The 12722-nt window shown below is 36.1% G+C and overlaps 1 protein-coding gene across 2 annotated transcripts in view; it reads left to right on the forward strand.

Annotated features, from left to right (window-relative positions):
- The window catches only part of LOC127661925 (contactin-5-like), a 360754-nt gene that overhangs the window by 268806 nt on the left and 79226 nt on the right, over nt 1-12722 (forward strand). For both annotated transcript variants that reach the window (XM_052152886.1, XM_052152887.1), the window contains exon 9: nt 6199-6380. In XM_052152886.1, the coding sequence (XP_052008846.1) occupies nt 6199-6380 (182 nt within the window). The remainder of the gene's footprint in view (nt 1-6198; nt 6381-12722) is intronic.

Genomic DNA, 12722 nt, shown 5'->3' on the forward strand with positions numbered 1-12722 from the left:
TGACTGCAGGGATGCTTTTCAGTTGCTGCATTGTTGCAGGCACTTTCAAAGGCATACTGCCAGCTCAAAATGCTGAATGTGTCTGATGCCGAAAATGTTACCTAGGCTATGGAGAGAGGCTGCTTTCATGCATGCTGACATTTTATTCATGGGATAACCTTTCTGGAAGGTTTTCACACCACTTAAGGAATAATTATCTTATTGTGTTGCATAATTTTTACATTGAGTCGATTAACTACGTGATCAAGTATGTGTATAATATTACATAATAAGAAATTATTATGTTAGAAAATGTTTGAAGAACTCCTTCAGCTGTGACTATATTCACAGTATAGCACAATATAGCTTTTATAAAACAGATAGTTCCAGTCCTGGATGCTGATTGGTCAGTACATTGTCCCAGCCATGCTAAGGTACACAGTAAAGTAACAGCAAAATATGTAATACAAATTGTTTCACCTTGCTACAGTGTACAGTACAGTATATCTCTGCAAAGCACCCATGAAGGCCAACAACTATCAAAGGGATAGTTCACCAAAAATCACTGATTTACATAAAATATTCATTATAAGCACCCAAAAGATTCATAAAAGTAGCATATGATCACCGTATATGATGAAAAGACATTTAAGTTGCTTTTCACTATCAAATCAAATCATTGGTGACATTTGGTGATACATTAATAACATTAAACTGCATTGGTTCTTGTACATCCAATGTGTTTTTTTAGAAACATTTTGAATAGAAGAAAGGAAAGATTTCCAGGAAACACCTTTTTTTATTTATTAATTTCTTAATTACATTTTTAGAAATCAGTACATAGCACCTATGCTCAAACCAAAAATGTGTATAGATTTACACTTAATTGTAATATTGGGATAAAAGAAACTAACTTTTTTTTTTTTTTTTCCCATAAAATAAGTTTAATATGTTATCCAATATACAAAACAAATATGATGGGAAAAATTTACTCCATAGTAGATATTAGGACTGTCACCCTGGGATGAGTTTTTCCCTTAAATATTATAAAAATTAAAATTATATTAGAATTTTAAAGATATTATTTCAGTTAGGGGATAAAAAAAAAAGCTACAAGACATCAATGAAATAGGAGAAAAGAAATGCATTCATTTCAGTTGTATGTATGGTAGTAATATATAGTAGTGTTATTAGGTTGAACCCGGTTGTGAAGCGTTACCTTCTAATCAAAATATTTCCAAAAAACCTCATTGGTTCTTGTGTCATGATGTCATTTATTTTTTTCAAATATTCTAATTGTAATTTAACGGTCTTATTAGGAATGGCCCTGTATGCAAATTCATTAAGTGCTAACCTTCGGCTAGAAGATATAGTCCCTGACTTACATTCACTTAGCACTTTATTAGGAAGACCTGTACACCTACTTATTCATATATTCATTTATTCAGCCAATCGTGTGGCAGCAGTGCAATGCATAAAATCCAGCATATACAGGTCAGGTGCTTCAGTTAATTTTCACATCAACCATTAGTATGAAGAAAGAATGTGATCTCAGTGATTTAGACCATGGCATGATTATTGGTGCCAGAAAGGTGATTTGAGTATTTCTGTAACTGCTGATCTCCTGGGATTTTCAGACACAACAGTACTCAGAATGGTGCCAAAAACTAAAAATCATCCAGTGAGCGGCAATTCTGCGGATGGAAATGATAGAGGTCAACAGAGAATGGCCAGACTGGTTTGAGCTGACAGAAAGGCTACAGTATCTCAGATAACAACTCTGTACAATTGTAGTGATAATAACATCTCAGAATACGCAACACATTGAACCTTAAGGCACATGGGTTACAACAGAAGAAGACCACATCAGGTTCCACTTCTGTCAGCCAATTACAGAAAGCGGAGGTTGTAGTGGGCACAAGTTCACCAAAACTGGAGAGTAGCTGAATTTCTGCTGAGGCACACAGATGGTAGGGTCATAATTTGGTGCCAAAAGCATGAATCCAATAACCCAACCTGCCTTGTGTCAACAGTCCAGGCTGGTGGTAGTGGTGTAATGGTGTGGGGAATTTTTTCTTGGCACACTTTGGGCCTGTTTATACCAATCAACAATTGAACGCCACAACCTATTTGAGTATTGTTGCTGACCATGTGCTTTCTTGCATGGCCATAGTTTACCTATCTTCTAATGGCTACTTAAAGCATGATAATGTACCATGTCACAAAGCAAAAGTCATCTTAAACTGGATTATGAGCATGACAATGAGTTCACTGTTCTTCATTGGCCTTCCTTTTCGCCAGATCTGAATCCAATTGAACACCTTTGGGATGTGGTAGAAAGGGAGATTCACAGCATGAATGTGCAGCTGACAAGTCTGAAGAAATTGCGTGATGCAATCATGACAACATGGACCAAAATATCAAATGAATGTTTTCAACATCTTGTGGAATACATGCCATGTAGAATTGAGGCTGTTTTGAGAGCAAATGGAGACCCTACCCAGTAGTAGTAAAGTGTTCATAATAAAGTTAGGTTAATAATTGACCTTTATGGGTGCTGCGTAGTAATATACACAGTTGCAACTTGATCAGTGTTTTGGGTCATAGTTGTTACTTTATCATGAATTTTAGCAAGACAGGATTTCTTTATTGACCAATCAGCATCCAGGACCGAAACTATATCTGTTTTATAAATAATTGCATGACATATTCAAATATGATCCACATCAGGCCTATGTAGCTCAGCGAGTAAAGACACTGACTACCACCCCTGGAGTCACGAGTTCGAATCCAGGGCATGCTGAGTGACTCCAGCGCTCAACAAGCCATGTGATAAGATGCATGGATTGATGATCTCAGACGTGGAGGCAACTGAGATTCGTCCTCTGCCACCCGGATTGAGTCACTACACCATGATGAGGACTTAAAGTCCATTGGGAATGGGCATTCCAAACTGTGGAGAAAAGGGGAGAAAATAAATATATATATATATATATATATATATATATATATATATATGATCCACATCCGCCCTAGTACCTGACCGCTAAAGTGATGTTTACATTGGTGCAAAACACCACAGCCGTCTCAAGTTCTCTTCCTGCTGGCTCAAGCCATATTTGTTCTCTAACTTAAATGACCCTGTGAGCTTTATCTCACAATCATCATGATTTAAACTGACAGGTCAGAGAAACTTAAATGTCCTTTTAAGATTTAAGCAGGTGTAAAGGGGGAGAAGAAATATGACGTTTTTAACGGGGGGCTGGCGTATGATTGATGGCAGCACTGGAGTTTTCCTCGGCATCACATTTCCATTTTTGGAGAGCTGTGAAATGAAGCTGTCACTCTAAAGCACTGCTGATCATGTCTGATAGAGCGGGTTATCTGTGTGCGGGTGGCGCACCTAAGATATCACATGCCCGCTACAGCCACAAATAGGGACGGATGGGATGGCGGTGTAAAGATACTGCATATCTGCACAGCTATCTGGACGTTTATTGTGTTACCCAGTACACAGCCACTTACAGAGGGTGCTGCCGTATCTGATTGTCCTGTGTGTACTTTCAAAACAACTATGAATCAGCTTTGCAAATGAGTGCGGCAGTACACCAACACAGTTTTGAGCAGGGAGGTAAAAGAAATTGCTTTTAGAGAGTTTTTTTAAAGGTGAGATGTGTAATTTCTAGACAACTAGTGTCACCAAATGGAATTGCAAAAATAATGAATGCTTTCCTAAACACTCCCACTGTCTGCGATTTGCTGAACAATCAGGCAGTCCCACCCCTAACTCACACCACTGGTGGAGCCAATATTGCTAATGCATTCAAGTCATGTCAATATGATTTTATTTATGAGTTGACTGCTGTAGAGGGCGCAGATGTAATAAAATTTGGTCCTAAATTAAATTAAATGTCCTTAAATGTAATAACAATTGGTCCTAAATGTATTAAAGGACCTAAATAAAATAACTTTTGTCTGTGGACTTGCAAACCAACCTTACTACTTTTGGTTCTAAATGTAATTAAGTGCCAAAATTAAATTTGGTTGGCATAAAAGGGTGGAAATGTAATAACCTTTGGTCTTAAATGTAATAATTCTAACACTTTACATGAATGTAAATCAGTTTATTGATGACTTATACTTAATTTCTAAATACATTAGAAATAATTGATATGCAGTAATAACAAGAGGCATAATGAGGCCAACTTGCATGCAATAATTGCCAAATTGTAAGACATTGTTAACCCAAATAATATTAACAATTATCTATACTTATTTTAATAGTACATTTTTAATGTAATTATTCATGATGCATGTCATGCTGCAAATATGATCACAACTCCTAAAATAAGTCTATGGCACTTGTTTACTCAGCTAATGATAGATACAGTAATGGCATTGGTATTGTTAATGGATTTTCCTTTGTCATTACTTTTTACATACAATTAAATGGGGCATTTAATTACATTTAGAAGCAATAGTTATTACATTTTGGGCCTTTATTATATTTAGGACAAACCTTTATTACATTTAGGGCCTTTATTACATTTAGGAATAATAGTTATAACATTTATAAGCAATTGTATTATATTTAGGGCCTTTATTACATTTAGGAGCAAATTGTAATTCATTTTTGTATGACCAAAGGTTATGATGAATATTGACTATATTACATTGGTTATAACATTTAACGCCTTTAATACATTTAGGACTGAAAGTTATGACATTTAGTGGCTATAATACATTGGTTGTTACATTTAGGGCCTTTATAAGATTTTGGACCAAAGGTTATTACATTTAGAGACTTTAATACATTTAAGACTAATAGTTATTACATTTAGGGCCTTTGCAACATTAAGAACCAACTTAATACATTTAGGGCCTTTATTCCATTTAGGACCAAATTTGATTATATTTAGGATAAAATTGTATTGCATTTAGGGTCTTTATTTATGACCGATTTTTTTACATTTCGGACCTTATTACATTTAGGACCAAAGGTTATGACATTTAGGGGCTTTATTAAATTGGTTATTATATTTATGGCCTTTATTAAATTGACTATTACATTTAGGGCTTTTATTACATTTTTGACTGAAGGTTGTTAAATTTAGGGCCTTTATTACATTGGTTATTACATTTAGGGCTGTTATTACATTTAGGACCAAATGTTATAACATATATGGCCTTTATTTCAATTAGAACCAATAGTTATTCAATTTTTTTTTTTTTTTTTACATTAATAATTAATAGTTATAACATTTAGGGCCTTTATAAAACATATAATTACATTATAATTACAAGACCAAATTATTACATTTAGGACCAAATTGTATTACATTGAAGACTGTTATTACATTCACGACAAAATTGTATTGCATTTAGGGCTTTTATTATATTTAGGAGCAAATTGTTATACTTTTAAGGCCTTTATTTACGACCAAAGTGTATTACATTTAGGGCCTTTGTTAAATTTAGGACCAAAGGTTATTACATTTAGGGCTCGTATTACATTTTGGACCAATAGTTATTACATTTAGGGTCTTTTTTTACATTTAGAACTATTAGTTATAACATTTAGGGCCTTTATTACATTTAAGACCATTTATTACATTTGTGCTCTCAACAAAACACATGGATGGCTTCTTAAAGTTATAATTGCTGCAGGAAACTTAGGGTGTTCTTTAACCCTGACTCTCTGAATTAGGGGCATATCAAATAATGTATTATGATGGGGGGCATATTGGTATTGATTATAATAAATTGTTATTGTGAATTATGATGTTGCAATTAGTTTGTTGCATTGTGTGTGCTGTTGATGAAGAACAGTTTGAATTTAGCTGCATTATGAAGAGACCAAACTACATTTCTTATCATTATCTGTGGCAGTAAGAGAAAGATAAAATACACTAATATTAAGCATCAATTACACACCTACTGCATACCCTTTGCACCCTGTGTTTGTTGAGAAGTGAAAACGAGAGAAAGAAAGATGAAGTTGCTCACTAAGTCAATTTGATTCCAACCAAAATAACTTGAAAACACATTACATCATGGTTATGACTTCTGAACCCGTAAGCAAACTTTGCAGGAGAACTTGAATGCATCACCAATCATCCTACGGATGGCTTACTTATAGTTACCTGCATATTAAGCTGGGATAAAAAAATATATCAACAACTTTAAATGTGTCTTTTTTATATTTTTGTATTTTCTCAGTCCAGTTCCCACTATCACCTGGAGGAAGATGAGTGGTAACATCCCAAAAAAAGCCCGTCTGCGCAAATCTCAGGCTGTGTTAGAGATCCCAAACATCCAGCTGGAGGATTCTGGGAGTTATGAGTGTAAAGCAGAGAACAACAAAGGAGGAACGGCCTTTAGAGGACACCTCCAGGTCTACAGTGAGTATGAGTCTGCTTCTCAAAAACATATCAACTACTGAAGTTCTTTAACGCTAGAATGCATGCAGTGTGTGGGTCAAAAATTGCATGACTATATCATTTATGACTATAATTTTAGAGTGATCAGGCTCATCCTGTAGAACTGGAAGGAGGTAACTGAGCCATATCTAAGGGCCAAAATATCATAAACCCTAGCAACCAGATTTTTAACACCCTAGCAACTACTGAGAAAACCCTAGCAACCAGATTTGTAACAACCTAGCAACTACTGAGAAAACCCTAGGAACCAGATTTGTAACAACCTAGCAACTACTGAGAAAACCCTAGCAACCAGATGTTTAACAACCTAGCAATTATTGAGAAAACCCTAGCAACCAGATAGCAATGCTCTGGCAACCACTTGCTTGGGCAAGTACTACTCACTTTTTCTTCAGAAAATTTAAAAATGTACATTTATAAGAGTAATAATGAATAATGGAAAAATAATGTATCACAGTAGTGTGGAAACAGAATCCGTTGGGTCCATAACTAGGAAACATGATTAGGTTTCTTCATAAATGCTTTTACTGGGCATACACTCTCTCTCATAGGCATCATTTTGATGGGCTTTTAGGAGACATGGTATAAATTTAAGCAAAGGTGGCCAGCTTACATTTTGTCAAAGTTTTGCAAGGACTAAATTACTCTGTCCTCAGAAGACTTTTGTCCAATGAAATTTTAGTGTCCATTTTATCATTATTCTTGCTTGTGCGGCTAAAAAACATGATATTTTTTGACCCATATATTTCCCCTGACCCAGCTTGGCTTTAATACGGGTCTGATACAGGCATCTGGGATCTCCATTCATCTTTTCCAGACTCCTCTCTCCTTATCTGTTCGATAGAGGGTCTGACTTAGATGAAGTGTGTTATGTCATAAAAGTAAGTGTATCAGCGGAGTTCAAGATGAATGTAGTGTCCTGGTGATTTTATGAAAACCTGGTTTTAAGAGGTTTATGACTGTCACCGGGATCTATGATTCATCACACAGTCTGGCAGAACAAAGCCTGACAAAACAACAGTTGTTTTTCTTATCTGTCAGAACAATGTCTAAATATATGCTCATTTTTGGTATTGTGATCTCGTCATCAGCTGTTTGGCACTTATTTGTGATAAACAGTGTTGCCATGCTTTTTAAGTCTTATAAAAGGCTGAAAATACATCAGTATAAAACTATCAATCTTCATGATTTCGAAATGTGTTTTTTTGTTAGGGTTAACCTTATTTTGGATGGTAAATGGTAAATGGTCTGCACTTATATAGCGCTTTTTTCTAACCTCAGAGGTTACCAAAGCACTTTACACTGTGTCCCAATCACCCATTCACACAAACATTCATACACCAATGGCGGCAGAGCTGCCACGCAAGGCGCTAACCTACCATTGGGAGCAACTTGGGGTTCAGTGTCTTCTTCAATTTGGATGAAATTAAAGGGACGGTTCATCCAAAAAGGAAAATTCTGTCATCATTTACTCACACTCATGTCCGTCCAAAAGCATGCTTATGCTGCACTCTTCCGTCCAATTGAAGTATACAGTGACCAAAAATTACATAAAAAACCCACCATAAAAGTTCCATTTACCTCTCCGCACTTACAGTCAAGCCGGTGTGATTACACTACGTATGCTGGGCTTAGAGGCGTGCGATTAAGCCAGGACTGAAGCGGTTCTCATAATGAAACAGTTGCTCAAAAAGTCTTTATAACATCACAATATCTTTTTTGTTATGTTTAAAACTTTCAAATAATCACAAAATAAAAGTTTAATGCCATTACCGTCTGAGCCAACTATTTCAATGCAGCGATGTGGTGCTATTTAGTCCAATTGAGCCTTTTCCCATTCCGTCCGTCACTCATTCTCACTACTTCCTGGGCAACAAGTGGAAGGGCTGGGTTTTTAGAACCATATACAGTATGCTTTAACTCAGAATCCCATGCTGCATTGCAATGTAAACAACAACGCACATACCAGTAATCACTTTCCAAATCACATCTTATCATAATCAATCATTATAAACATCTTAAAATCACATTATATGTTTGATAATATAAAATGTGACACCCAGTATCTCAGATAACATGTGCAGTCTTGCAACAGACGTGGAGCTATGCCAATTTCAGTGTTCTTCATCATTATTCATAACTTACAATAGCACATTTCTATAATGGCATAAGGTAACTTTTGCTCCTATGTGATGCTGCGTACTCGTCGCTATTGTAGGTGTAAGCAATGTCAAAATTTGGAATATTCTGAATATTACTGTCCTTCTGTTCTACAATGCATTACATAATAATTTATTTTCCAAAATTAAGTTTTGAGCCATTGAATGTAAAACCTTATTTATGTTATATCAGTATTCCAAATCCAGTTCCAATTGCACCTCCATGTACAATTTGTGTCCTCAGCACATTTTGGAAAATTATTATGAATCAATGATCCAAATCAATTCCAAAATGATCAAATCGATTTTTGTCAGATTTCAGTTTTTAACTGACTAAATGTACTTAATATAAGCCTATTTGTATTTTTTTTTGGACACATAGTAGCATGAATTTTAGAAATTTTAAAATAAGCCTACGTTAAGTCATTATAAGAAAACACAGTGTAGAAAAATTATTTAGAGCTAATAAAAAAACATGAATGCAAAGGTTGTTAGCGGCAGATAGGCAGATGTCACATTAATGTGCTTCAGTTGTTTCTTGCGCATCCTATTTTCCCATGGCACACCCACAGCCTTGTTTCTGGCTACACCACTGCACTGGGGGATCCGTCAGTACAGTAAGAACTCATGTAAAAGAGGTTAAAGTGTCCAAACAACCATGTGTTACTTTCCAAGTCCATTGAAGCCATATGATATATCAGTGTGAGGAACTGTGTTGGAAAAGTTGCTATTCCCTGAAAACTTGTAAAGCCGTTGCTCTCAAATCTCAATCTTGCTTCTGCATTTTCAAATTTGGTGCAATGCAAAGGGTTTGAAAAAGAGTTGAAATGGTCTTTTAAAACGCAATTCCATCTAATGTTGGTAAAAGAAACCTTTATTTACATTATAAGCGATCTTCCGGTAACAAAAATACACATCAAAAGTGTTATGTGTGAATATGGCTTTCTTTAATAGACATTGTACGTTCAGTGTACTCTATTGAATATTAGAATGTCTTGCTGTTACTCTGGCCTGACCTGTAAAAATCATTGTCTTACTTCATTTCAAAATGCCCTGGGAGTAAGACGTTCAGACATCTTCACTTGAAAACAGTATTCCAGGCACACTTATGCTCGTACAATTTGCATACACCCAATTCACTCAAAAGTTTTGCCTTCAGCAAGGTTCCCTCTCCATGTGGGTTAGCATTCCATCTCAACTAGTGTGAATTATATGACACATGCAGCAGCCATGGTTCGGTATACAAGTCCTAGGTGAGCAACGACCAGTGCAGGAGGCCGCTGATAGGCAGGGGAGTTATCCTCCTCAAGACCGTGGCCTGTGGTTGGTATTGAAGTGGTGAAGTGAGGGATGGTGGTTTGGATGGAGGGAGATGATTTTTTTTTTACCTTTCTAAGAGCAGTAACTCAAGGAGCCCATGCATTTGCTAGAGGTTACCTCCACCTTTTCTTTCTCGTTTCCTTTTGTCTCTCACCTCTTTTAAATGGATGGAAGATGCTTGGTAAATTATACAAAGCAGCCAGAAACCTCACCAGGAGTGATATTTAATTTTTATTAAAAAAAAATTTGTATCCCCTTTTCTCACAATTAGGAATGGTCAATTCCCACTACTTAGTAGGTCTGTGGTGGCATGGATATTCACCTTAATCCGGGTGGTGGCGGACAATTCTCAATTGCCTCCGCTTCTGAGACTGTAAATCTGTGCATCTTATCATGTGGATGACTTATCGTTGTGCATGACACCGCGGTGACTTGTAGCATGTGGAGGCTCGTGTTACTCTCCGTGATCCACGTACAACTTACAACAGGCCCCATTGAGAGCGAAAACCACTAATCGCGACCACGAGGAGCTTACCCCATGTGACTCTACCCTCCCTAGTAACCAGGCCAATTTGGTTGCTTAGGAGACCTGGCTGGAGTCACTCAGCACACCCTGGATTCGAACTCGCGTCAATAATCGCTGAGCTACCCAGGCCCTACCTGGAGCGATATTGAACAGGAGAGGTTACCTGCTGATGTGGTTTACTGGTCTTGGGTGTTTTTTTCCTAGCTCGTCTTCCAACTATACCAAGTGGGAGTTAAACTGGTTTAGCTGGTCGAACATCTGGTCTTCCAGGCGGACCAGCTGACAAGTGCCCAAAAAACCTGACCATCTTAGCCATGCCGTGAGACCAGCTAACTACCTTAAGCAAGGATACAGTCTGAAATTAGGGACAAAACTCACTCACCACCACAGTGCCAGGGCTTTGAAAAAACTGAGCAATGATATACTGTTTGCGAACATTTGGACACCACCCATGTAAAACCAATATGACAATAAATCATGTTATCAATTACTACATGCCTCATTCTATAAATGGAATCCAAATGAGATCAGTAAAAGCACTTATTTAAAGTAATATATGCAGTAGATCATTTGATAAGTAGGTCATTTGTCATATTAAAAAATTTTATTCATGGAGCTAATGCTAACGCCATAATATGCTATGTTTACCATTTGTTCCATTTTGAGAGATCGTTTATGGGCATGTCTGTCATGTGTGTGTGTGTTTGTGTCTGTGCGCCTCCTGCTTTCCCTTAAATCCCTTTACAGTGAGTTAAACACCAAAGTTTAATAGTTAAGGTTTTGTTCAAATCCACAGCGCTAACTAAAAGCAATAGTAATATCCTTAGCAAGTACAACTAACTAAAAACAAATCTATAGTTTTTGTACAAGCAGCACATTGCTCCACATAATTTCCTGTAGAAGGCATGCTGGGTACTAAAGGTCAGTGATGGATAGTAAGGGATTACATATAATCTAGATTATGTGATTAATTAAAAAAATTCTATAAGTACTTGTAATTAGATTATATTACATTTCTTATACACAAAAGTTGTAATCAGATTCCAGTTATTTTTTATGGATCACATGATTACTAGAGCTGTCAGAATTAATGTGTTACCAAATGTGAATATTTTAAAAAGTTTAACACAGTCATTTATCGTTAATACAGCATAAACACTTGTTAGGAGGGAGGAACCTTTGTAATGTGTCTGCCCAGTGTCATTATGCTGATGCACACTTCACAACACACAAACAACAGTGCTGTTAAAGGAGCTCTTAATGATGGTTGATGTACAAAACAAGCCTAGATGGGACTTGTGATAGAAATCAAGTGTTTTTCAGCCTATGTAAGGCATGTTTTAATTACCACAGAAGCATGTCAAGTCTTAACTCTCACCAAAATGCAGAATTAGATGTTTTTGTCTGAAAGTACTTTTCTTAGATTTCAAAGATGCACTGGCGCCCTGACGTGGCTTCATGATTCAAGATGTATAAAAGTGGAATGCCACAGTCTACCAGCAGATTAATATTGTGTAGGATGAGAGTTTAATGCCCACTGCAAAATAATGCAACCTATGTGGGGATTAGTTATTTAAATTAGTCAACGTCCCAATTAGACTTTGGGAAACATTTAATGTTACTTGAATTGATGCTATTTTAGTGCATTTCTATCTTTATACTGTGGAAGGCTTTGATTGGAAAATGTTAATAAAGTATTATATTGTTTTGTGTTCTTTCCTAAGATGGAAACAAATGCATTTTGACTGGAAAAGACATATATAACATGTTTACATCTGTCAATAATGGAGGGCATAGAGCTCAGTCAACATCACTGGGGATACAATGCAACTCCCATTGAATTTTTACACCATGTAAATACACTAGCACTCCATGAATCTGAATTTATGATCAAAGGCACCACTCAAAGGTTAAAATGTGTTTTTGTGTTTCATGACCCTGTAAGTGTTTTTTTTATTTTATTTAATTCAGTGACAGAGAAATAGTGAGTAAAACACAAAGAATAATATAAATGATCATGTTTTTAATCATTAATTAAGATTTCATAAATGTATTTAGCAACTCTATCTCAAAATGGTATAGATTATCCTCCTCAAATGCATGTGACATCACCTAGCAAACAAGTTATGCCAGAGGTAATCCAAAAGTAATCAGATTAGATTACCCAAAAATAGATTAGAAAAATAGTAAGAGATTACGTTACTGATTGCAGTTTTAATTATGTAATTTGTAATCATGAACAGATCACAATTTAAAAGCAATCTACCCAGCACTGCTATAGGTGCAGTACTTTCAGAA

The sequence above is a fragment of the Xyrauchen texanus genome, chromosome 21 (genome assembly GCF_025860055.1).
Source record: "Xyrauchen texanus isolate HMW12.3.18 chromosome 21, RBS_HiC_50CHRs, whole genome shotgun sequence".
Lineage (NCBI taxonomy): Eukaryota > Metazoa > Chordata > Actinopteri > Cypriniformes > Catostomidae > Xyrauchen > Xyrauchen texanus.